Source organism: Ovis canadensis, chromosome 17, assembly GCF_042477335.2.
Source record: "Ovis canadensis isolate MfBH-ARS-UI-01 breed Bighorn chromosome 17, ARS-UI_OviCan_v2, whole genome shotgun sequence".
In the NCBI taxonomy this organism is placed as follows: domain Eukaryota; kingdom Metazoa; phylum Chordata; class Mammalia; order Artiodactyla; family Bovidae; genus Ovis; species Ovis canadensis.
This window is the reverse complement of record NC_091261.1, coordinates 82545414-82571374: the sequence shown is the minus strand read 5'-3', so window position 1 is coordinate 82571374 and position 25961 is coordinate 82545414. Positions and strand designations below refer to the sequence as shown.

The 25961-nt window shown below is 56.1% G+C and overlaps 3 protein-coding genes and 1 long non-coding RNA gene across 7 annotated transcripts in view; 2 read left to right on the top strand and 2 right to left on the bottom strand.

Moving 5' to 3' along the window:
- The window catches only part of LOC138422451 (mitotic-spindle organizing protein 2), a 4232-nt gene extending 3434 nt beyond the window's left edge, over window positions 1-798 (top strand). For both annotated transcript variants that reach the window (XM_069557396.1, XM_069557397.1), the window contains one exon: window positions 585-798. In XM_069557396.1, the coding sequence (XP_069413497.1) occupies window positions 585-742 (158 nt within the window). In that variant the 3' untranslated portion in view covers window positions 743-798. The remainder of the gene's footprint in view (window positions 1-584) is intronic.
- On the top strand, window positions 585-25961 carry SLC7A4 (solute carrier family 7 member 4). 2 transcript variants are annotated; one of them, XM_069557389.1, is made up of 5 exons: window positions 585-1042; window positions 23010-24038; window positions 24537-25171; window positions 25365-25473; window positions 25569-25961. In XM_069557389.1, exons 2-5 carry the CDS (start codon window positions 23057-23059, stop codon window positions 25730-25732), a joined length of 1890 nt encoding a protein of 629 aa, XP_069413490.1. In that variant the 5' UTR covers window positions 585-1042; window positions 23010-23056; the 3' UTR covers window positions 25733-25961. The 2 variants fall into 2 exon arrangements, with proteins under 2 accessions (XP_069413490.1, XP_069413489.1); XM_069557388.1 differs by lacking the exon at window positions 585-1042 and adding an exon at window positions 22378-22524.
- LOC138422447 (tubulin alpha-3 chain) lies at window positions 1262-12753 on the bottom strand. 2 transcript variants are annotated; one of them, XM_069557391.1, is made up of 5 exons: window positions 12285-12753; window positions 4822-5044; window positions 4199-4347; window positions 3427-4107; window positions 1262-1639 (listed from the first exon to the last, which is right to left on the bottom strand). In XM_069557391.1, the coding sequence occupies exons 1-5, from the start codon at window positions 12285-12287 to the stop codon at window positions 1343-1345; spliced, it is 1353 nt and encodes a 450-aa protein (XP_069413492.1). In that variant the 5' UTR covers window positions 12288-12753; the 3' UTR covers window positions 1262-1342. The 2 variants fall into 2 exon arrangements, with proteins under 2 accessions (XP_069413492.1, XP_069413491.1); XM_069557390.1 differs by lacking the exon at window positions 12285-12753 and having other exon boundaries at window positions 4822-7050.
- Window positions 17486-21539, bottom strand: LOC138422452 (uncharacterized). The gene is made up of 3 exons (XR_011249873.1): window positions 21155-21539; window positions 18875-19405; window positions 17486-18502 (listed from the first exon to the last, which is right to left on the bottom strand). It is a non-coding gene; the product is annotated as an uncharacterized lncRNA (long non-coding RNA).

Here is a 25961-nt window from a genome sequence, read left to right as displayed (position 1 = left end):
AAACGCCCCCCAATGCTTTGCCAGGTGGCTCAGACCTCCTGCCGTTTGACGGAGAACTTGCCAGAGACTCTGGGCAGGGGAGCCCTGTCTCTGCAGGCGTGCCGGTGGCAGGATCAGAGCTGGTGCCATCCATGGCGCAGGCCCCCACTCCCCACTGCAGGCTGCAGGGCTAGGAACCAGCGAGGAGCCCGGAGTCCCGCCCCTGCACCAGCCGCGGCCAGGGGAGAACCCGGGCTGAGACGTGTCAGCGGGGCGAGCCGGGCCAGGCACGCCGATGCCACTGCTGCACCCAGCTCAGCCCAGCCGCGGCTGCAGACCGTGCCGGCCGACGGCCAGGGCAGTGGTCGGAGCCGTGCTCTGCAGCTGAGCGGGGCCGCCCCACGGAGCCTCAGGGGAGTCCCTTCTGGGGACCGGTGGTCCTGGATGTCTGTGGGACAGAGGGGAGAGGGAGCCGACCAAGAGGAAGCACTCCCAGGACCGGGTCCAGAAGCCGGCCTGGCGTGCTTCCCGCGCCAGCCGCCGCGCATGCCTGCACTGCCCTGGGCCCTGCCTGGCTGCTGACCCCTGCGCTCTGCGTCCCTCAGGGAGAAACAAAGGCGGCGGAGCCCTCGGCGGAGGCCCGGCGCTGGCAGAACGCGGCGGCCGGGACGGACCCAGCCAGAGGATGCCCCGCCAGCCCAGTGCCTCCAGGCTGCCCAAGGGAGGCGGGCCGGGGAGGAGCCCCCCGAGGAGCGGCAGCTGAGAGCCCCCCAGCGGGCGCCTCGCGCTCCTGCGGCTAATAAACCTCTGAGACGCCAAGGACCCGCTCCAGCTGTGTTCTGTCAGCCACGTTCCGCTCGAGCCTTTCGGCTTCGCTCTGGGCGCTGTCTTCGCCGCCCGCCTCCTGGGCCTCTGAGCCAGCGGGAGCCGAGCGTCTTGCCCGGCCTCTTGCACTTTCACCGAGGCCCTCCCCGGCAAACAGGTGCACCAGTGGTTTGAGCACAGAAGGACGGTGAGCGGCGGCTGGTAACCGCCCCGAGGGTCACGCGCACCAGAGAAGCAGGTAAGACCCTGCCTCCCGGCGTCCTGAGCGGCCACATCACCCACAGGTCCAGACTGTGGACCCTCTGCAGACCCGAGGTTTCTGCACTCCAACCCCAGGGCCTTATGCCTTAGGCCGCCTGTCCCAACAGAGAAGCCTGGGAAATGGCAAATTCAACGGGAAAACCAGCGGGGGGTCCTCCACACTCCTGCAGACAGATGAGCTTGTCCTAAGCACAGGTTTAACTGAGAAACTTTAATAGGGAAACATCTGTGAAGGGGCCGTCGGGGGACCGGGTGCGGGGCTGCGGCCCCGCCCCCCTCAGTACTCCTCCCCTTCCTCGGCCTCCGCCTCCACCGAGTCCACGCCCACCTCCTCGTAATCCTTCTCCAGCGCCGCCAGGTCTTCCCGGGCCTCCGAGAACTCGCCCTCCTCCATGCCCTCCCCCACGTACCAGTGCACGAAGGCGCGCTTGGCGTACATGAGGTCGAACTTGTGGTCCAGGCGGGCCCAGGCCTCGGCGATGGCCGTGGTGTTGCTCAGCATGCACACGGCCCGCTGCACCTTGGCCAGGTCTCCCCCCGGGACCACCGTGGGGGGCTGGTAGTTGATGCCCACCTGCCGGAGAAAGAGAACATGCTCAACTTGGGAGTGAGGCCTCGGAAACGGTAGCTCGTTTCTAAACATGGGGGCCATGGACCCACTTCAGACGACGCCCTGTAGGAACGGGTACTCTCTTTTTCGGCAGGATCTGGCAGTTTAATATCCCACGTTTTCACTTCTAGAAGGGACTTGAGCTTTTCAGCCTTCTGCATGACTAAAATATCTTGCCACATACACACTTTTATAATGAGAAAACCTAATACAAACGTGGGAAAAGATTCCAGGAAAATGGTGACAGACGGTCGTCAACACGTGACGCCACACCCAGACTCACAAGTGAGGATTCAACACCGTCAGGGGTGAACTGTCTTCCGTGGGGACAGCAGTGTGACCTGTACCTCCCCACAGACTGGCCTCCCCTCTGGCTCACAGACCGGCCAGGAGGGGAAGCCTGGGCACAGTGCCAGGCACCCCACACAGCGCTGCCCAGCTGACAACGGCTTGGGTGGCAGCCTTGCCTTCCAAAGGTCAAAGTAAGGGCACTGAAAGGAAACTTCCTCAAACCAAGAATGGAAGAAAAAAGACGTCCCTGGTGGTCCAGCCGTCCAGATGCCGTGGTTTACGGCAGGGGGCCAGGGGCTGGTATCTGGCCCAGGGACTAAGATCCCCCGTGCCCTGTGGCATGGCCAAAAAAAAAAGCTTTCACCCCCAACCTATAACCTAACATTGGAGACCTGCAAACATCTATGGGAGGTTTAATTTCGTGGATATTTCCAGAATGGTGAAATCTGTTACATACACACTTTATCCCTGGGAGTCGTAAACCCTCAGCTGGGCCGCGTCAAGGGGTCTTGAAGTGGGGCTGAGGCCAGGTGGGTGCAACAACGTGGGTGTGGTCAGAGGCGAGCTCTGATATTTAAAATGGGAAAACGCTGCTATTTATCCTTATTTTCAATCTGCAAAGACCCTGGGGATGGCAACTCCCAGACACTGAAGGGACCCATCAGGGCTCAGACGCAGGATCCAGACTCTATCTAGCGCAGATGGCTTGTGAAAAAGGACTCAACGAGGAGGAGGGCGCAGGGTTAACAAGCCCAGGCGTGGCCAGGCACTGCGCCTGGTGATCGCGGGTCTCAAGTGGGACATTCTGGGACTTGGCTTCGAATTCAGGATGCTCTTCTCTGGGCGGACGTTTCACGGTGACACTAGACGCAGTCGGAGGAGCCGCTTCGTTATTAGTGTGGTTTTGTGTGGCGGCGGCACTCCAGGCCTGGCTTGGAGAAGCAGCAGTGAGCCACCCTTGGCCCCACAGAAAGTGCTGCCTAATGGACAGAAGATCCTCTGCAGGCACGCGAATGCTGCCTAAGCTTCAGGGACCACTGGCGACTGAAGTGGCGGGGAATCGGAACCCACTGTTTCTATCACAGAACGAAGCCACACGCTCTGACAAGGTTCTTGGGCGAGCAGCGGGGAAACATGAGGACAGGCAGGCCTGCAGTCAGAGGTCTCTGAGAGCTCCCTCCTTCCGTCGCTGCCCCTGAGGCCCTTCGGCTCTAAAGGCTGTCTCAGCCTCTGTCTGAAGTGTAAGATACTAGGAACGCTGGCCCACGAGCCCACGGCTGTAAGTAGTAAAGGTACGTGAAGTACGGATGGAGACCAAGGCATCTAACACACTGATTACTAACCTTGCTGTCCCTGCAGCCCAGCTGCCCTGGAACAGGGGACCCTCCGCGGCAGGTTAGCACCCCGCCCCGGGGCCGGCCAGGGGCACAAAGCCGCACACACGCTCCCGCCCAGCCTACCTTGAACCCGGTCGGGCACCAGTCCACGAACTGGATGGTGCGCTTGGTCTTGATGGTGGCGATGGCCGCGTTGACGTCTTTGGGGACCACGTCCCCCCGGTACAGCATGCAACAGGCCATGTACTTGCCGTGGCGAGGGTCACACTTGACCATCTGGTTGGCCGGCTCGAAGCAGGCGTTGGTGATCTCGGCCACGGACAGCTGCTCGTGGTAGGCCTTCTCGGCCGAGATGACCGGGGCGTACGTGGCCAGGGGGAAGTGGATGCGGGGGTAGGGCACCAGGTTGGTCTGGAACTCGGTCAGGTCCACGTTGAGGGCGCCGTCGAAGCGCAGGGAGGCCGTGATGGAGGACACGATCTGCCCGATGAGCCGGTTGAGGTTGGTGTACGTGGGCCGCTCGATGTCCAGGTTGCGCCGGCAGATGTCGTAGATGGCCTCGTTGTCCACCATGAAGGCGCAGTCCGAGTGCTCCAGGGTCGTGTGCGTGGTCAGGATGGAGTTGTAGGGCTCCACCACGGCCGTGGAGACCTGGGGCGCCGGGTAGATGGCGAACTCCAGCTTGGACTTCTTGCCGTAGTCCACCGAGAGCCGCTCCATGAGCAGCGACGCGAAGCCCGAGCCGGTGCCGCCCCCGAAGCTGTGGAAGATGAGGAAGCCCTGCAGCCCCGTGCACAGGTCCGCCTGCAGGAGGGAGAGGCGTGAGCCGGGCCGCACGCGCCGCCGAGAGCCCTGGCCTCCCCTTCTGCCCGGGAGCCCCCCGCGCCCCCCTCACCAGTTTGCGGATGCGGTCCAGGACCAGGTCGACGATCTCCTTGCCGATGGTGTAGTGGCCACGGGCGTAGTTGTTGGCCGCGTCTTCCTTCCCGGTGATCAGCTGCTCCGGGTGGAAGAGCTGCCTGTAGGTCCCCGTGCGCACCTCGTCTGCGGGGGGACAGCGGCCGGGCTTGGAGGACGCCGGTCTCACCCCCGTGGCCGGCTCCGGGACCCGCCTGTCTGCAGGCCCGCGCCGCTCCTCCCAGCCCGGGGGTCAGGTCTCCCAGGAGTCTCCCAGACACACACGCCCCACCTGCCATTTTCGGCTCCGGGAGGGTCCATCAACCCGGAACAAGCCCCAGCGTGGCGGTTCCCAAAGGACAGGAGCACCCAGGCGGCTCTGTCTGCGCCTCTCGCCCACACCTGCCGCTCCACCCCGGGCGTCCCTGGGACGGTCCTGCCACCCTGGACGGATGCCGGCCTGACTGCCCCGGGTACCCCGTCGCCTGGGTCTCCCGGGCTCTGGGGCGACTGTCTGGCGTCTCCTGGGTGGCCGCTCCCCTCGGAAACTACGTCGGGCTTCTGACTGGAGGCACCTGATGAAGGTTCTGGGCTTCCCTTGCCAAGCGGGAGGGTACCTACCGACCACGGTGGGCTCCAGGTCCACGAACACGGCCCTGGGCACGTGCTTGCCGGCCCCGGTCTCGCTGAAGAACGTGTTGAAGGAGTCATCGCCACCGCCGATGGTCTTGTCGCTGGGCATCTGGCCGTCGGGCTGGATGCCGTGCTCCAGGCAGTACAGCTCCCAGCAGGCGTTGCCGATCTGGACGCCCGCCTGCCCCACGTGGATGGAGATGCACTCGCGCTGGAAGCAGAGCAGAGTGAGGCCCGGGGACATGGCAGTGCTCTCTGCGTGGCACGCAGACGTACCTGACTTCTTAAATTAATAGTTCTAATATATTTTGGTTTCTTAGGGTCTTGTCAGACTTTGTCCCACAAGCTTCCCAGGTTGATAGGAGCCCAACATGCTAGTGGAGAAGAGCGGAGAAATAGCTCCAGAGGGAATGAAAAGGCTGAGCCAAAGTGGAAACAACGCCCAGGTGGTGAAAGGAAAGTCTGATGATATAAGAACAACATGGCCGAGGAACCTGGAGTGTTAGGTCCACGAATCAACGCGACTGGAAGTGGTCAAAACAGGATCAGCAAGAGTGAACATCGACATTTTCGGAATCGGTGAACTAAAATGAATGGGGAAGGGCGAGTTTAATTCGGATGACTATTGTATCTACTACTGTGGGCAAAAATCCCTCAGAAGAAATGGAGCAGCCTTCATAGTCAACAAGAGTCTGAAATGCAGTACCTAGATGCAATCTCAAAAATGAAGGAATGATCTGTGTTCGTTTCCAAGGCAAACCATTCAATATCCCGGTAATCCCAGTGTACGTCCTCATCACTAACGCCAGAGAAGCCGAACTTCAATGGTTCTATGAGGACCTATGAGACCTTCTACAACTAACACCCAAAAAACATGTCCTTTTCATCACAGGGGACTGGAATGCAAAAGGAGGAAGTCATTTTCTGTCTGAGCACCTGCCTATCCAGCACGGAGACAGACCGGAACTGTGAAGAGGAATACAGTCGTTATAAACGTCGTCCCAACACTCAGTAAAAAGCAGCAAAAACCTACACAGAATCAGCATCGAGCCAGTGTGTTTCCACCCAAGGCTGGATTTAGCAACCTGATGTAACCAGTGGCTCCAAAAATCAGACACAGTGTATGAAATAACACTTCTCAGTCATCAGACAACAGGCCGCACAGAACAGTGAGCGAGTCCTCTGAGCAGGGAGCAAGGCGAGCCCGGCCGAGGTCCCAGCATGTCCAGGCTGCAGCTGGGACAGGAGCCCCGAGCACAGCCCCGGGATCGCCCGGGGTGAGTGGGGGGTCCCGTGCTGAGAGGCCAAGGCAGCGGAAAGCCTGGTGCTGGAGGAGAGACAGCTGTGCCGAGGGGCCCAGGGCAGCGGGGGCCCAGGCCCTCACTGGCTGCTCGGCACAGGGAGGGGCTGAGCCCACACCTGCTGTGACAGGAAGACGTCCTAAGCTAGAGAGCTCCGGGGCGGGGGGTGGTCCTCAGCAGTGGGGCTGAGTGAGGCCGCCCCTAAAGACTGCCCTGAACCCACCCAAGAAAGCTTAAGAGCAGGACGCAGAAGGATCAAACTCTTCCCAGGTATATTTATAGCATCCCAACAGAAAGCCGAGAAACAGCTAAGAGAAAAGCCGGAACAATCCAACGTCCAACAATGTACAACTCCTAACGCCTGCTACCCACTGCTGCACTGAGCACGGGTAACAAGGACTCAGAGAAGGCGATGGCAGCCCACTCCAGCACTCGTGCGGAAAATCCCAGGACGGAGGAGCCTGGCGGGCTGCAGTCCATGGGGTCGCTGAGGGTTGGACACGACTGAGCGGCTTCCCTTTCACTTTGCACTCTCATGCACTGGAGAAGGCGATGGCAGCCCACTCCCATGTTCTTGCCCGGAGAATCCCAGGGACGGGGGAGCCTGGTGGGCTGCGTCTATGGGGTCGCACAGTCAGACACGACTGAAGCGACTCAGCAGCAAGAAGGGACTCCTGCAGAGCAGAGGCCTCTGCTCAGTGTCAGGCGGCCGCCTGACGGGAGGGGAGTCTGGGGGTGAATGGAGACACATACGTGAATGGCTGAACCCCTCTGCTGTCCACCTAAACTAGCACAACACTGTAAATCAGGTATACCCCAAAACAAAATAAAACCTTTAAAAAAAAGACCCCGAAATGACAGATGATTAGTAGATTAATGACAGAATTAGTAGAATTATATGCCTCAGGAAGTACAGGAAAAATGAGCATGAAAAGGAGAAAAACATTTGATATATAAAAAAACACCTAGATCAAATTGCCAATTATGAAACAGTCTGAAATGGAAACACTGGATGTGATTAATAACAGACTCTATGTATTTTAATAACCATAAATGGAGAGTAACCTTTAAAGACTATATAAAAAACAAAGCAACAAAAGTTCCCAGCAGATCATGCACTAAGGAGGTCTCGACGGGGGGCAGCTCTGGGCGCAGTGGCTGCGCCGCGCGGGGCCGGGCTCAGCAGGCGGGACGGTAGCTGCCGGCATGCACACTTCGCACACACACGCGGAAGAGCTCAGCGATCAAGCGCAGCTGCGGTGCAACGACATGGGTGAATCTCATCGTGGTGAGTGAACGGATCCAAACAACAATAACAAATTAACGCAACAAACCGAAACCGTCATATAAGATCCTAGAAAACACAGAGGCATGGCTAAGCGGAGGAGGCAGAGGGTCGAGGCCGAAATGAGGATTTACAAAGGGATGTGAGGTAACTTTCCTGGTGGCTCAGAGTTTAAGGAGTCTGCATGCAATGCGGAGACCCAGGTTCGATCCCTGGGTTGGGAAGATCCCCTGGAGGCAGGCACAGCAACCCGTTCCAGTATTTTTTGCCTGGAAAATGCCATGGATGGAGGATCCTGGTGAGCTACAGTCCATGGACAGGACTGAGCGACTTCACTTCTTTTTCACCAGGTACCTGGGGGGTGATGGATATGTTCATTATCTTGACTGAGGTGATGGTTTCACGGGTGATCAACATGTCGATATTAAACCTGGCCAAGTTACACACTTGCAAATAAAGATCTTGCATGCCAAACTAAAAAAAAAAAAAAAAGGTCCCACAAGCCCCAGGGAAGGTCAAAGGTCACGCACGCAGCACTGAGGCCCGATGCAGCTTAATCAGTGTGTGTGAAAGAAAAGCTTGCAGTTCGGTGCTTTCAAAACCTCAACACACTGTGGCACCTTTTCGTCTCTGCCCGTGCCAGGGGCACGTGGGATCTTAGCTCCCTAAACGGGCCGAGCTCACGCCTCCTGCACTGGAAGCACGGAGCCCTCATCACTGGGCTGCCAAGGAAGCCCCAGCACTGCATAGTAAAGGTCTTACTCTTAGAGAATTCAAGTAATACAGAATATGTTTTCTGAAACTAGTATTAAATTACAAATCGAGTTAACACAAAAATGTCTGTGAAGTCCCCAAATATTTGGGAATGGATAACAAGGAAAATGAGAAACTATTTTGAAAGGAATAAAAATGAAAACATGACGTGCAACGTTTGTGGGCGAAACCTAGAGCAGCGCTCAGAGGGAAGCGCGCACCCATGTGCTGCATCTGTGTGCACGCACGCACGTGCTCAGCTGCGTCCGACTCTGCAACCCCATGAACTGCAGCCCACCAGGCGCCTCTGTCCAGGGGATTCTCCGGGCAAGAATACTGGAGCAGGCTGCCATTCCCTTCTCCAGCGGATCTCCCCGACCCAGGAACTGAACCCACGTCTTCTGCACCTCCTGCACTGGCAGGCAGCTTCTTTACCACTGAGCACGGGGGGCGGGGAGGAGGGGGTGTGGGGTGTGTGTGTGTGTGTGTCTGTGTGTGTACCTGTAAAATCTGATGGAAGGATTTCCCTGGTGGCCCAGTGGCTACGACTCTGCCCTGCTTGGTTCAATCCCTGGTCAAGGCACTGGATCCCACATGCTGCACCTAAAGAGCCCAAGTGCCACGATGAAGGCCAGCGCAGTCAGATGAATAAATATTTACAAGAGAAACAGCTGGCGGAGCTCGGGGCAGGCCACCCCAAAACATGCTGGAGGCATGCTAATTGCTTCTAATTAACATTCCTTGAGGACCAGACGGTAGAAGCAGCAAACGCTGACCCTCCTTTGTCCCCTGAAACCAGGTGCAAAGCTCCTGTCGGGAGGACGGAGGGTGCTGTGGTCCCTGGAGACGGGAGTTAAGGCTGAGAAAGCTGCAGAAGCAGGCTCTGCTACTGCTTCACTGTCTTGCGGCCCCCAGCAAAAACCCTGCTCTTTCTTCAAATCTTCATCAATAACTGGTTCTCTGTCTGAAAAGAGGTATACAGAGCCTGCTTTCATCACTCCTCAGGCCCGATGCTGACGGGACCTCCACATACATAAAGTGAGACTTGGTTTCCTCATGCTAATCGGTCTTCTGTTAACCTGATCGTTAGACCAACCAGAAGAACCCAGAGAGGAAAATTTTTCCTGCCTTACAAACTCTTCTGGGGCTTCCTAGGTGGTGCTAGTGGTAAAGAACCCGCCTGCCCAATGCAGGAGACACGAGACTCAGATTCCATCCCTGGCTTGTAAAGATGCCCCGGAGGAGGGCTGGCAACCCACTCCAGTATTCCTGCCTGGAGAACCTCATGGACAGAGGAGCCTGGTAGGCTAGTCTACGGGGTCACACAGAGTCAGACACATCTGAAGCAACTTAGCATGCACGCAAGCTTCTGCTTTAATCAACTAGAACAGCAAATATCCAAGTTGTGAAGACAAAAAAAGCAAGTATAAGAAGCAATGTAAGATAAAAAGCCAAAAAAAAAAAAAAAGGCAATAAAAAGCATGTATAAGAAAAGAAACTGAACAGAAAAGAGGGGAAAAAAACCCAGAGAAGAGTCAATGAAACCAGCACCTGGTTGGAGCTGAACAACCAAACTGATGAGCCCCTGGCCACGTTTATCCAGAAAAAGACAAGACTGATTACCAGTATCAGGAAGGAAAAAGAGGATTTCACTACTGATACAGATTGAGATGGATAAATTCCTTACACACACTACTAAAGCTCATTCAAAAGGAGATAATCTGGGGAATTCTGGCCATCCAGTGGTTAGGACTCCAGGTTTCCACTGCAAGGGGCACAGGTTCAATCCCTGGTTAGGAAACTAGGATCCTAAAAGCAGTGCAGCAAAGTTGAAAAAAAAAAAAAGATCACCTGAGTGAAGAGAAAATGGGCCATCAAAATGGCCATATCATGAGACAGATAATTTTAAACACACGTATTATTTTCCCACCAACCATGATCATACCCCAGGTTTTTAAACTCCAAGCTCTTACGAGTGAAGGTCTGGAAGGCTAGAAATTCAGCTTCTGGTCTTGTCCTTAGTAAGTGAAAGAAAAGGGGCCAAATCCTAGCTGATTTTCTAGTTCTTTCTGATTCCAATCAAACTGCAGTGCTGAACCAGAAACACATCACCCTCTGAGGCCAAGCAGGTTCTCCAGAAGGTACTCAACTTTGTGATGAGCCTCTAGGTGCAGAAAATAGGATTTTACAAACATTTTTGTTGCTGTAATTCCCATTAAATTCATCTTGAGACATAAACCCTTCTAACACAAAGGGAAGGCATCTGCAATGGCTGACGCTTTATTGGACTTCAGTGTAATTTACGTCAGGTTATATCACACCGACTCACCACCACCTCCCCATCACCACATTTCCGAATTTTGTTGGTTAAACTAAGTACTGTGAACTTGACATTTCAGCTTGAGAAAACCCTGTTACACCAACAAACAACGGCTGAATAGCTCTTCTAAAAGTGTTAACCATTGAATTTTTCTTATTCAAGACACAGCCTTTGCTAAAAATAGCTGCCCTTAATGCACAAACTCCTAATCCTGAAGCATCCTTATACCCGTCAGGTAACAGAGGATACCTTTCCTTTATACTTGGAATAATTCACTGCTAGAAATAAATGTTTTTGAGCAGCTAGATGTTATGGTGTTCAATAACCAAGAAGAGAAACCTCAAAACCAAGTGTTGCAAAGGGACAGTGCACAGGTTAGTGTGAGTTATTAATCCAGTGACGAACTTTGTTCAGTTTGAAAGCTACCACAGGGATGAGAAGAGGAGGATGACATCAGTCTCAGTTAATCGGGAGCAAGGCAGACGTGAACTGGGCCAGGGAAAGCCCTGCCAGGCACCATCCCGGCCTCTCTCCACAGGTGACTGGTCTAGGACACGCAGTGATGGGTGCTGGCTGCCTTCCGCGGGTGTGCAGATTATTAATGCCATTAATAACTCAACAGTTAACTAGAAACCTGCGACTTGAGAACGTAAAAATGAACAAATCGAGGGCAGAAGCCTAACCCTGCTTCGGGAAAACAAGAATTCTCATATATGTGTTGGTGATGAAAGGGAATCTGAAACTCTGTCTCATTCACTTCTGGGGCCCCACATACACCAGTGAGAAACACTGCAGCCACAGATTCCTCCACGCGTAAAAGACTGGAAAATACCCAAACATTCAGCGATTCAAAACAGGCTCAAGACACGCCGTCACCCCTAGAGTACTAGGCAACAACTGGTAAACAGGGACGTAGGTCTTTGCACACGAAGGGAGCCGGGCTGTTTGAACACTGAAAAAACCAGACGTGAGAAAAGGGGAATATAAGCACTATTCCTGTTTGCTTGGTTTTGCTTTAAATGAACAAAACAGGAGAAGGAAATGGCAACCCACTCCAATATTCTTGCCTGGAAAACCCCATAGGCAGGTGAGCCTGGTAGGCGGCGGTCCATGGGTCACAGCTTAGCAACTGAACAACAACATCGCTGTTAATGGAGCAATTACACAGATGCACTGGAAGTTTAAAAACTAAAAGTTGTTCTGAAAGTGGCAAAAAAATAAAATAAAATAAATGAACAAAACACCTCACAGCCCTATCTAACCGAGGGAGCCACTTCTTTTCAGCACACACTCAATATCTCAAGGCCTATTTCCGTAGCTGCCCTCTGAGCTCACACACAGACCAATAAGAGCGCTCGGGCACAGCCCCCCGGCTTTTGCTTCGAGACGCAAGAGTCTGGATGGGCGAGGCTGAGAGCCATTTATGCACCTGCGAAGTGAGCCGCGCGCCCGCCCCCGACCGGCACACTCCAGACACCATCCCGCCACCTGAGCCCGTCTCCCGGCCCCGCCGCCAGGCCAGGCCCGTCCCTCCTGCCCCGCCGCCCGTCCTCCAGGCCCCGCCACCCTCAGTCCTGTTCCCCAGGCCCCTCAGCCGGTCCAGGCCTGTCTCCCAGGCCCCCTGTCCCACCAGGCCCGGCCCCCGGCCCCGCCGCCCGTCCTCCAGGCCCCGCCACCCTCAGTCCTGTTCCCTAAGCCCCTCAGCGGCCCAGGCCCGTCCCTCCTGCCCCGCCGCCCGTCCCCCCAGCCCCTCAGCGGCCCAGGCCTGCCCCGAGGCCCCTCCGGCCCCTACCATGGTGGTCACCCCCGGGCCACAAGCCTCCTCAACCTCTTCTCAGTCCGACGCCACGCGCCCAACTGCCGAGGCGCTTCCCCGCACTGCGTGTCCTGATTGGCTCGCCGGCCGCGGGCCGCAGGATGGCCATTGGCTGCGACCGCTCTGGGGGCCAGACCCCGACCCCGGCCAGGACAGCAATGGTGATTGGCCAGTTCTCCCGGGCGAACTCGCGTTTCATTGGGCTTCACTTTGGGCGGGAAGCGGCTCCTGTTCTGCGTCGGCAGGAAGCTGCGCGCTGGCGCCTCCTGGGCCACCGCGGAGGGCGGAGACGGGCCGGCGGGAGAGACCCCGCTGGTTCATCTGTAAACTGCGGAGCGGCGCGGGGCGCGAGAAGCAGCAGGGCTGGTCCCTGCAGGGGGTTTGCGGGCCTGGCAGAAACGTGGAAACGCTCTTCAGTTGGCAGCCTGTTGCTGGTGGCACGTGCTGCCGACCACGTGACAGGCTCCCAGAAGGCGGTGCCGCTGAGCTGGTGCGGGCACTTCCGCCTTCAGGGACGGGACTTAGGCACGGGTCTCCAAGTATCCCGAGTTTCCCAAGGATCAAAGCAGGGCAGGTGGGTGGGAGGGCGAGGCTAGGCTGGGCAGGGGGACAGGGACGTCGGAAAGTTGCAGTGAAGAAGGGCTGACGGTGGCCAGGCCAGTGGGCCTGGGTACCTACCAGTGGGGGCGGGTATACACTGGCAGCCGAGGTGGGTTAGCGTGGCCATTTTTTACTGGGAAGATGGGACAGGAGACCTCACAGGTGGTGATTGCACGAGGCCAGAGAACTAACCCACCCACAGACCTTGGGTGAAGGACCCATGGAATTTCCCAGGTTCCTGGAAGGGGGGCTGGATAGCCTCAGCTCACTACTCTCCCAAATCCAGAGATCCTGCTGCTGGTGCGTGGGAGAATCTGTGTTTACCCGACAGAAGAGAAGAGCCCCTTCTCAGCACAACCGGAATGAGCTGAAATCTTTGAGAAGGCAGGTCCAAAAGGGAGCTAAGTTAAGCGAATGTAAGTAAATATAAATTATATATAATAATCTATAGGCATAAATTATAAGCCAGGTGTTGATTGCAGCCATGAAATTAAAAGATGCTTACTCCTTGGAAGGAAAGTTATGACCAACCTAGAAAGCATATTCAAAAGCAGAGACATTACTTTGCCAAAAAAGGTCCGTCTAGTCAAGGCTATGGTTTTTCCAGTGGTCATGTATGGATGTGAGAGTTGGACTATGAAGAGGGCTGAGCGCCGAAGAATGGATGCTTTTGAACTGTGGTGTTGGAGAAGACTCTTGAGAGTCCCTTGGACTGCAAGGAGATCCAACCAGTCCATTCTGAAGGAGATCAACCCTGGGATTTCTTTGGAAGGAATGATGCTAAAGCTGAAACTCCAGTACTTTGGCCACCTCATGCGAAGAGTTGACTCATTGGAAAAGACTCTGATGCTGGGAGGGATTGGGGGCAGGAGGAGAAGGGGACAACAGAGGATGAGATGGCTGGATGGCATCACTGACTCGAGGGACGTGAGTTTGAGTGAATTCCGGGAGTTGGAGATGGACAGGGAGGCCTGGTGTGCTGCGATTCATGGGGTCGCAAAGAGTCAGACACGACTGAGCGACTGAACTGAACTGAAGCCAGGTGTTGCAGCGGCAAAAAATCCACCTGCCAATGCAAGAGACGCAGGAGACGATTTGATCCCTGGGTGGGGAAGATCCTCTGGAGAAGGAAATGACAACCCATTCCAGTATTCTTGCCTGGGAAATCCCATGGACAGAGGAGCCCCGTGGTCTACAATCCAAAGGGTAGCAAAGAGTCAGATGTGACTGAGCGACTGAGCACACAAAAAGTAAACAGGGTTAAAAGCAGAGATGAGGGACTTCCTTGATGGTCCAGGGGTTACGAATCCACCTTCCGATGCAGGGGATCCGAGTTAGATCCCTGGTCAGGGAATTAAGATCCCACAGGCTGCAGGGCCTCTACTGAGCCCTCTCGCCAAAACTGAAGAGCCAGCGTGCTACAAGGAAGATCTGGTGGCCGAAATTTTTTCAAAGTAGGTGGAAAATGCAGATTTCTTACCCCGCCTACCACTGCTAGGCCAATAGAGGCTGGGGTAATGTTCACAGTGGCAGACCAAATGATCTGGGTTTGAGCCACACTCACCACCATGGATTCAGTGTGACTAATTTCAGCTCCATTTCTCCCTTGCTTTGAAAGATTTCAGAGACTGTGGCCTGGGGGTTAGAAGGGTGGGGCAGCTAGCCAGAGAAAACCAGAAGCCCTCCTCTTCTTCAGGGAGGTCCAACAGGATTGGTGCAAGGAACTTGGGCCAGCTGTGGGCAGAGGGGCCGACCGGAAATGATGGAGAGTGACCAGCCCTAGTAAGGGCTGGAACAGGTGCCAGTGCCAATGGCAGGGGACAGAAACAAGGAAGAGGGACTTCCCTGATGGAAAACTAAGATGGTGCAAGCCTCGAGGCTCAGCCCCAAAGGGAAAACAAAAAGGAAGAAGGAAGAGCTGGGAAACCAGTTCGTGGGGAGGAGTCATGAGGGTCAGTTTGGAGTGAGAACACGGCACAACACGTTGATGGGCTTTGAATGGTGGACTCTGGGCTAAATGTGGCCCAGGGGAGAATAGCAGACTCAGGGTGGCCAGCATTAGAAAAGAGGACAGAAGCTGCAGCAGACAGACAAAAGGGGAGAAAAAGATAGCAATGACGTGGGGAAATGTGAGATTTCTTTGGCCCCAACTCCTTTGTCCCACTGTTTACCAGGGGAACGTCTCTATTGAGCAGCCAGAGGCTTCATCTGGTTCTCTGGCCACTCAACCCTTCCTGTCCCTGGAGTTCTTTCTTACAAACAACTGATGCTTTATCTTTTATTTTTATAACAACTTTATTCACATACCATAATATATGCAGAGTCCACCATTCGAAATGCCGGGCTGGATAAATCACAAGCTGAAATTGAGACTGCCAAGGGAAATATCAACAACCTCAGATATGCAGGTTATATATATATGCTAATAGCTGAAGCACCAATATTTTGGCCACCTGATGTGAAGAGCCAACTCACTGGAAAAGACCCTTATGCTGGGAAAGATTGAAGGCAGGAGGAGAAGGGAGCAGCAGAGGATGAGATGGTTGGATAGCATCACCAAATCAATGGAGATGAGTTTGAGCAAACTCCAGAAGCTGGTGAAGGACAGGGAAGCCTGTCGTGCTGCAGTCCATGGGGTTGCAAAGAGTCGGACACAACTTAGTGAATGAACAAATAATACTCCCCAGCTTAAAATGTACAGTTCCTTTTTTTTTTTTATATCCACGGAACTGTGCAACTATCACCACTATCTAATTTCAGAACATTTTAATCACCCCAAAAAGAAACGCTGTACCTGGGAAACAGTCACTTCCCACCCCCTACCCCCAAACCCCCATGGAAACCATTGATCTACTCTCCATCTCTATGGATTTGCCTGGTCATGTGAATAAAATGATACGAAATGTGGTCTTCTTTAACTGGTTTTGTTCACTTAGCATAATGCTTTCAAGATGTATCTGTGTGATCTCAACACTTCTCTTTTTTTGGCCACACCTCACCGCACACCTGATTCTGGTTTCCCAGCCAGGGACTGAAGATTGAACCCCCACCCCTGCCCTGGGAGCATGGAGTCTCAGCCACTGGGCCGCTGCAGAAGCCCCACCAGTTACTTAATCCTCATAGAAAAGTCATATTCCGTTGTAGGGATATTTCATATTTTGTTGATCCGTCGTCAGTTGGATGTTTGTACAGCTTCTGCTTTTGGGCGCCTCTGAGTAACGCTGCTGCGAAAACTTACCTGCAAGTCTTTGCGTGGATGCATGTTCTCGTTTCTTGGGTATATACGTAGGAGCAGGATGTCTCAGTGACAGTGAAAGTCGCACAGTCGTGTCCCACTCTCCGCGACCCCGTGGACTGTACAGTCCATATGATTCTCTAGGCCAGGATACTGGAGTGGGTAGCCTTTCGCTTCTCCAGGGGACCTTCCCACCCCGGGGATCACCCCCAGGTCTCCTGCATTGCTGGCGGATTCTCTACCAGCTGCGCCACCAGGGAAGCCCAGGAATACTGGCGTGGGTAGCCTAGCCCTTCTCCAGCGGATCTTCCCGACCCAGGGCTCAAACGGGGGTTGCACACACTGCAGGCGGACTCTCTGCCAGCTGAGCTGTGCCTGGATCATACAATTGAAGGAGGAAACAGAACAGGCTCCATCTTGAAAGCAGGACTCCATCTTGGGCTGGACTGTGGACTTTGAACTATATGCCCAGGATCTATGGAAATGCCATACCAACTGGAAAACCAGACACACACACCCCCAGAAAGAATAGCCCCAGGGCTCATACGTTGACTCTCCACCTAAAAGAATGCCCTAATCATCTGTGTAACTGAATAGAATCATACATTCCATTATGTTTATTGGGGCATGACCACAGGCCTATTGATAATGGCCCACTGTTAACTACCTAGGCTTAAGGCATTTGAATCATGGGTTAAGTTTGATTGTATCTTTTCCTTTGTTCAGACTAGTTTCAGGGAATTTGGGGAGGTGGGTTTGGGCACCTACACTTAGGGTATATAAAGTTTTCACAAAAGCTGGTCGGGGCCCTTGGAAACCCCGCCCTGGGCCCGCCGGTGTGATGAACCGCAGCCCACTCTCTGCGCTGTCTGTCTGAGTGAGCTTGTTTCCCGGAACATGTGGCTACAACACAATGACTCCATGCTTAGCATTTTAAGGGATCACCCAGCGGGTCTCCAAAGCATCTGCCCCAGCTTACCGTCCCCACCAGCAGTGCCCGCGGGTCCCAGTCACCCTGCAGGATGACCGTGCACTGCGGTTTGCCTTTCCCTGATAACGAATGATGTTACGAGTGTTTCCACGTGCTTGGGGGACGTCTGTGTACCTTCTTTGAAGAAACGTTTTGGGGCTTTCCTGGTGGTCCAGTGGCTAAGACTCGGCGCTCCCGATGCAGGGGGCGCAGGTCAGACCCCTGATCAGGAAACTGGATCTCACAGGCTGCAACTAAGGGTTCACATGCCCCCAAGTAAAGATCCTGCAAGCCGCCGTGCAAATCCCTCGGGTCACAACAAAGACCCAGAGCAGCCAAATAAAATTGAAATAAAAGAGAAGGAAATGTCTATTCAGATTTTTCACATGTTTTTTAATTGAGTTGCTGAGTTGTGAAAGTTCTTCACATATTCTGGATACAATCTCCTTATCGGATATAGGATTTGCAAAACTCCCATTTTGTGGATTTCTATCGTTTCACTTTTGGGGGGACCGTGCCGCCCACTTGCAGGGTCTTAGTCCTCTAACCAGGGAGTGAGCCCCCACCACACAGTGAAAGCACCAGGTCCTAATGACCGGGCTGCCAAAAAATTCCCTCTCCACTTTCTTGATGGCGTTTGTTTATTTATTTATCTTTTACTCTATTTAAATTTTTTTCTTTCTTTTTGATGATATCCTGTGAACACAAAAGGTTTTAACTCTGATGAATTCCAACTCGTCTACGTTTTCCTTAGATTGCTTGAATTTTTTGTGTCACATTGGGGAAACTGCTCTCTGGAGACTCCACTGGCCCCTTGTTACTGTTCAGTCACCAAGCTGTGTCTGACCCCGGGCCTGCAGCACGCCAGGCCTCCCTGCCCCTCACCAGGTCCTAGAGTTCGCCCAAGTTCATGTCCATTGAGTCGGTGATGCCATCCAACCAGCTCATTCCCTGTCACCCTCTTCTCCTGCCTTCAGTCTTTCCCAGCATCAGAGTCTTTCCCAATGAGTCGGCTGTTCGCATCAGGTGGCCCCTTGGTGGGTGTCTAACCAAAAGATACGACCGAGTCAAAGAGCTAGGGAAGGGAGGCCCTGTTACTTGCAGCAAGTGGGGACAGCTCCAAGGCTGTCCCAGAGCGGTGTCTGTCCCACCAGCAAAATCGAGGCAGACATAAGTGAAGGTGCATGAGTATTCGCAAAGGGGCTTGAGCAGGAGTCCAGCACAGCACGCTGGCAAAGGTGGAGAAAGTCCAGACCCTGGTTGATTGGAGCATGAGGGTCAACAGTGCGAACACCATCATTCCTCAGGTTCCAGTTAATCCGGTTATGTTAAGGAACTATATTGGGTTCTCTTCCTTCAGGGTCTTCTATACCTCCTGCAGGGACCAATCTGTACAAAATCACTGCCTTAATCCACATTCATGAAGGGTTACTCATCTGTTTTCCTGTAAAAGTTTGTTGAGCGTTTATAACCCTGTCGTCTCGTGCCTCCGTTTTGTAGGGTCATGCAGCCTGCAGGGGTCTTGGACAGATATCAGCCCACCCCAAGAGGGCATGCCCCAGATAACAGACTCACAGCTGAGTAATCTGAATTTCTAAGAACTCCTCCTGATAAGCATTCTCTCCCACCTCCCAGAAACAGACCCCCCACCCCGTGCGATCCTCAGTTAAGCTTGCCAAAGCCCCACTCTTTCTGCTTTGGACCGATCAATCCAGACCCAGCCTAGAAAACCCAAAGCCCTCCACCTGTGTGCTGACTTACTTCAGCCGTGTACAACTCTGCGACCCCATGGACTGCAGCCCGCCAGGCTCCTCTGTCCATGGAACTCTCCAGGCAAGAATGCTGGAGTGGGTAGCCATTCCGTTCTCCAGGGGATCTTCCCAACCCAGGGATGGAACACGCGTCTCCTGCCTTGTGGGCGGATTCTTCATCATGTGAAGCATGACATGCTTCCTAGGACAGCCGAAATCCGAGGTGCTTACACCACCGCGTGCTGGTGGCGGTGTGGGGTCTGGGCGCTGTGCTGCCGGGGACGCAGAGAGAATGGCCACTCTGGAAGACAGTCTCGCGATTCTTCATAAAACTAAACGTACTCTTACCTCATGATTGAGCAATCACGCTCCTTGATATTTACCCAAAAGAGCTGAAAACTTAACGTTCGCAGAGAAAGCTGCACGCTGATGTTTACAGCAGCTTTATTCATACTTAGCAAAACTTGGAAGCACCCAAAATGTTCTTCAGTAGGTGAATGGATAAACTGTTGTACATCCAGACAAGAAATGCAACGCAGCACTGCAAAGAAATGGGCGATTAAGCCGCGAAGACATTAGGCACCCCCCCAAAAAAGATACAAGACCTTTAAACACATATTGCCAAGTGGCACCCCCCCAAAAAAGATACAAGACCTTTAAACACATATTGCCAAGTGAAACAAGCCATCAGAAAAGGTTACATACTGTATGGTTACAACTACACGATGCTTTGGAAACCGTCATGTGGAGCTGGTGAAAAGATCAGTGGGTAACTTAAGAAGCAAGTCTATCCTGATTTCAGTAACACAGCCCTGATGACGTAGCGTTATACTTAGTTTAAAGGAAGCAAGAGTCCTCAGACTCTGTTCTTTTCCAACACTGTGCTGGCTATTCTGGGCCCCTGCATCTCCACATGAATTTTAGGGTCAGTTTGATGATTTCTGCACAGTAGGCAGCTGGGCTCTGACTAGGGACCCCACTGCATCTACAGATGGGGAGTGCAGCCGTCTCGAGCACGTTAAGTCCGTGAAGGCGGGCTGTCCTTCCACTTACTGAGGTCTTCTTCGTTTCAATGATGTTTAGCAGATTTCCATGTATAAGTCTTGCATTTCTTCTGTTAAATTTATTCTGAGCATGTTTATAGATAAATTTTGGTGCTATGTAAGTAGAATTGTTTTCTTAATTTCATTTCTGGACAGCTCATTCCTAGTGTGTAGTAAGGCAACTGATTTTTTTTAACAGACATCTTCTATCCTGTACCTTTGCTGAGCTTGCTTATTAGCTCTAATATTTATGTGAGTGCGTATTCTTTGGGATTTCCTAGTACACAAGTCATGTCCTCCGTGACGACACAGTTTCCCCCTTCCTATCTGGATTCCTTTTATGTCATTTTCTCACCGAACTGCCATGATCAGACCCTCCAGTAAGGTGTTGAAAACGAGAGGCGGGAGTGGACATCTTTACGGTCCTGCCAGGAAGGGGAGGCCTTCAGTCTTTCACCACTGAACCCAGGAGCCCAGGGGTTTTCACAGATGGTCTTCATCGGCTTGAGGCCAGTCCTTCGATTCCTAGTTCCTTGAACGCTGCTTTGTTTTTTGAGATGATGGTGTGGTTTTTGTCCTTTATTAGTGTAGTGTACTACACGGATTGATCTTCACGTATTAAATCAATCTTGCATTCCTGGGATAAATCTCACTCCTTTTCTATGCATTCCTGGATTTGATGTGGTAGTATTTTGTGGATCAATTTTGTGTCTATATTTTCTCCTCTTTGGCCACAGGACTGTAGTTCCCGGACCAGGGATTGAACCTGTGCCCCTGCAGTGGAAGCTCAGAGTCCTAGCCACCAGACAACCGGGGAATTCCCGTCTGCATTGCTAAGCGATGCTGGGCTGCGCGTTTCTCGTGATGTCTTTGTTGGGCTTGGCGTCAGGGCAGTCCTGGCCTTGTACAGTGAGTCGGGAAGTGCTCCCCCCCTTTGTTGGTTGGTGCTATTTTCTTGCCGCATCTTCACGGTGTGCCTCTATGCACAGGGGGCCCTGCCATATCCTTGGCAGGCTACAGTTTACTGTGCCAATCAAGCGTGGCCCTGACTGCCCACTGAGTGTTAGTGCCTACGGTAAGAGCACTGCTCTGGGCACAGAAACGCAGTGCCGTGAGGCACGCGCAGCAACTCTCTCAGCGTCACCAGTGAAGCCTCTCGGGACCTCCCGTCATAAAACTGCCCAGCCCTCTGGGCTTGAAATGCATTTTTCTGCGTTTCTGTGGAGGCACTTCAGAACAAAGAATACCTGCTCAGTTCTGGCCACACGGGAGCAAGTTCAGGCGGACATGTTTCCTGCAGGAAGTGGGAGCCCATCTGAGAAGCTCCTGAAGACATTGTCAGCCCGGGACTTCCCTGGGGGTCCAGTGGTTAAGACTGCGCTCCCAATGCAGGGGGTCTGGAGGTTTGATCTGTGGTTGGGAACTAAGATCTCCACGCTGCAAGGCACAGCCAAAAGTAAATAAAAATAACAATTGCTACCATTCTCATTAAAAAAAAAAAATGCAGCCAAATAACAGAAGGGAGCAAGGGGGCTGGCTGAGGCAGTGTCCCGAGTCGTATCAGGTTGCCGGGAGCCCACCATGCCGTCAGGAGCCCACTGAGCCAGACAGACTGCAGGGGCCCCCGAAACCGTAATTCCACAAGCCACAGGGGAGCCTGAAAGTCAGTACCGGAGGAAGTGGCTCCCTGTTTTGGCTTGGCTTTGCTCGAGGGATCGTCACCATTCTTCCATGAAAGAGTGAACACCGTCACGCCCATGTTTTCACTTTCAAAGAAGTGGGGGGGGCAGGACAAAGCCCCCCTCCGTCCCAGGAACAGACACGCCTGTCACGGGACACGACGTGGGCCTGGCCGTGGTGTGGGCACTCAGGACGTTGCGCCTCTTGCTGACATCACCAGTAGGGGGCTGCCCTGGGGTCCCCCAGGGTCCTCCTGGCCTGGCACAGGTGGCCCTTGGCTAGAAGTGGCAGCTGTTGGGATCTGAGGGGCCTGGGGGTGCCGGGTGCTGGCGGGCTGCAGGTGGTGCCCCACAGACTGCTTGCTCCTTTGGGACACAGTCTGCAACCAGAGGCTCAGAACAGCCAGCAGGGCCTCTTGCCAATTTACAGGCCCTCCCGGCCGTGTATGCGGCGGCTTCCAGCCGCCCCACGCAGGCCACTCGGCCAGCCCTGCACCCTTGGCTCACCAGGGCCGGCCTGACTCTGGAGGGCCCAGAGCCCCAGCGCTGGGGGTGGCGGGATCAGAGAGGGAGTCTGCTCCAGCGGAATGCAGGTGGGCTGCAGACGCGTCCCCTGCCCCCAGAACTGCACCCGCTCAGGGGCACCCCGCTGGCCTTGGCCTGGGCTTCCTCGTCTGTGAACCAGGCCCCGGGATGGGGCGCCCCTGGAGCCAGGGTGAGGAAGGGGTGGGCTGCCCGGCTGTGTGTCAGCAAGGTGCGGCGGGCTCGCTCAGGCGCCCGGGGATGGGGGCGGGCTCTGCGCGCGGAAGGACCGCACCGGCGGGCGGGGCGGGCGCAGCGCGCAGAGTGGCGGCGGCGGCGGCAGGCGGGTGGCAGAGGGGACGGGTTCGGGGGAGGAGGCGAAGGCTCGGGTACCTGAGAACGGGGCGGCGTTCAAGGTGAGGCTGGCTCCAGGGGCGGCGGCGGCGAATCCGACCCGGGGCGCAGCCAGGAGGCCTGGGATCCCCCGCTCGTTCGGGCCTGCGGGCGGACGAAGGGGATCCGGCGTCTGAGGCCGGGTGGCAGCCCGGGAGACGCCCAGCGCCTGTTCCGGGTGCTGGAGGCCTGGCCCAGCTCCCGGGAAGCCTCGGGTTTCCACCTGGCTCTGGGTTCCCAGGTCCAGAGGCTGGGCCCCCAGTTTGGCTCCCTGGGGCTGCCTCTCTGAGCCCTCGAGGCCACCCCACCTCCCCGGCACCCCACCCCCCACACACATAACAGGCCCAGATTCAGCTCCACTTGGATTCCCTGCCCTGCCCTGGAGGCAGACAGCCCTCCCGCCCAGCCCAGCCCATCCCTCTGGCAGCCCAATATTAAGGGCACTTGGGACCCGGGGTGCAATCACGCAGCAGGCGGGGCAGCGGTCACTCCCCTCTGGCCCTGGCAGGTGCCTGCAGCTGGCTCCCGGCTCCGCTCGGCTCCTCTCGGCCCACGATGGCTCCTGGACGGCCCTGTGCTGCCGGCCTGGCGCAGTTCTGCCAGAAGCTGAAGCGGCAGAAGCCGCTGGAGGACAGCGCCATGGAGACGTCGCTGCAGCGCTGCCTGTCCACGCTGGACTTGACCCTGCTGGGGGTGGGCTCCATGGTGGGCTCTGGCCTCTACGTGCTCACGGGCACCGTGGCCAAGGAGATCACGGGCCCTGCCGTGATCGTGTCCTTCGTCGTGGCCGCCGTGGCCTCCCTGATGGCGGCCCTGTGCTACGCGGAGTTCGGGGCCCGTGTGCCCCGCACGGGCTCTGCCTACCTGTTCACCTACGTGTCCATGGGCGAGCTGTGGGCCTTCCTCATCGGCTGGAACCTCGTGCTTGAATATGTCATCGCCGGTGCCGCCGTGGCCCGCGCCTGGAGCGGCTACCTGGACGCCATGTTCGACCACCGTATCCACAACTTCACCGAGGCCCACCTGGGCGTCTGGCAGGTGCCCTTCCTGGCCAGAAGTCCAGACTGGCTGGCTGCCGGCATCGTCCTTCTGGCCTCCGCCTTCGTCTCCTGCGGGGCCCGCGTCTCTTCCTGGCTCAACCACACCCTGTCGGCCGTCAGCATGGCCGTCATCCTCTTCATCGTTGTCCTGGGCTTCATCCTCGCGCGGCCCAGCAACTGGGGCGAGGCGGAGGGTGGCTTTGCGCCCTTCGGCTTCTCCGGCATCATGTCTGGCACGGCGACCTGTTTCTACGCCTTTGTGGGCTTCGACGTCATTGCCGCCTCCAGCGAGGAGGCCCGGAACCCAAAGCGCGCCGTGCCCCTGGCCGTCGCCCTGTCACTGGGGCTGGCGGCTTCCGCCTACATCCTGGTCTCTGCTGTCCTCACCCTCATGATCCCCTGGCACAGTCTGAACCCTAACTCCGCGCTCGCCGACGCCTTCTACCAGCGGGGCTACGGCTGGGCTGGCTACCTCGTGGCAACTGGCTCCATCTGTGGTGAGTGGGGTCCTGCCCTGGTCTCCCGGAGTGGGTGGCGGTGGAGGGGGGACACACATCTCCGTCTGGGCTTCAGTTTTACGAGCTGTAGCCCAGTGCAGTCGCTCAGTCGTGTCTGACTCTTTGCGACCCCATGGACTGTAGCCCACCAGGTTCTGAGGAGCCTCTCAGTGCGTGGGAGGTGCTAATTATCAGACTCCACCCAGACTTGTGGGCACGGACCCGCTGGCCCCCTTATATGTGGGATGTCGGCCTGGGCACGTGCTTCCCGTTCACAGGGACTCAGCCATCACCAGATTGCCGGCCCCCAGCCCTCAGCCTAGCTGAGGCGTCCCATTCCTGGGCTGGAAGAGGGGCAACCACCCTGCACCTTGCAGACACTCAGGCTCCCTCCGAGAACCCAGATAAACTCAGGCACAGGCTCCCAGGGACCCCTGCCACGGCCTCTGGGGCTCCTGCCTGCTGGGCGCGCTGACCAGCCCTCGCTCTCTGCCATAGCCATGACCACTGTCCAGCTCAACGGCCTCTTCTGCCTGCCGCGGATCATCTACGCCATGGCCGTCGACGGGCTGTTCTTCGAGGCGTTTGCCTACGTGCACCCCCGGACGCAGGTGCCTCTGCTGGGCATCCTAGTGTTCGGGGCCCTCACGGCTGTGGTGACGCTGCTGCTGGACATCGAGGCCCTGGTGCAGTTCCTGTCCATCGGCACCCTGCTGGCCTACACCTTTGTGGCCATCAGCGTGCTTGTGCTGCGATTCCAGACGGCCTCTCAGTCCGGCTCGCCCAGCCTGGCTGGCTCCAGCCTGAGGGCCAAGGAATACAGCTCCTTCTCTGACCACTTGGAGCTGGTGGGCGTGGGGCACGGCCCCGAGCCGGGGCGGCTGCGGCCAGCCCTGAGGCCCTGCCTGGGCTTCCTGGACAGGGGCAGCCCCGGCGCGGCCGTGTGCAGGGCCATCTGCGGGCTGGTGGTCTCCGCCGTCGCCCTGGGCTGCGTGCTGACGCTCGGGCACTCCGTCCTGCACCTGCCACTCTGGGGCTTCCTCCTGCTGCTGCTGTGCAGCGGCGTCACGTTTCTGCTCAGTCTCCTCGTCCTGGGGGCCCACCAGCAGCAACGCCTGAAGGACACCTTCCAGGTAAACCCCCGCCGCCCCCCGTACCCACTGTCAGCCCGCCACCCCGCGTCCTCCGCCGGGCACGTCCCCATGTCTGCGGGTGGGCCCCAGGCTCCAGAGCCTCCAGAGGCAGAAACAGGCTTGGAGGCCTGCAGAAGCGGGCCCTGGGCCTGTGGGCCCCTGCAGCCGGCCCAGCCCTGCCCTTGCCCCCCAGATGCCCCTGGTGCCCCTGATTCCAGCTCTGAGCATCGTCCTCAACTTCTGCCTGATGCTGAAGCTGAGCTACCTGACCTGGCTGCGCTTCACCATCTGGCTGCTGATGGGTGAGTGAGGGGCTGGGCTGGGGCGCAGGCGCTGCTGCTGGGAGCGGAGCGGGGGTGGCGGTGGCCTGCGGCTCACGCTTGCATCGCCCCGGCAGGACTCTCGGTGTATCTCGGCTACGGCATCTGGCACAGCAAGGAGAACTGGCGGGAGCCGCCGGGGCTGGTCACCGCCCGCCACGCGGCTTTCCCCGACGGCAGGCTGGAGGAGACAGCGCAGGATCCTGGCCAGGCGCCGGCCCAGGGGCCTGGCAGTCCGTGAGAGCTGCCCGGCCTCCGTTCAGGGCAGCTCGGTGGGCTTGTGGGCCTGCCCACCCGAGGGGGCCCCGGGACCTGCGGACCCTAGTTTAGGGGCTGGTGCTGCACGTCACCCTTGGAGTGGGCACAGCCAGCGCTGGGGCGGTGGACTCTTTGAGACCCTGTCCAGCTACTGGGGCGGGTGTGGAGGACATCCTGTCTCGGGGACCCACAATAGGAACCACTCAACCAGC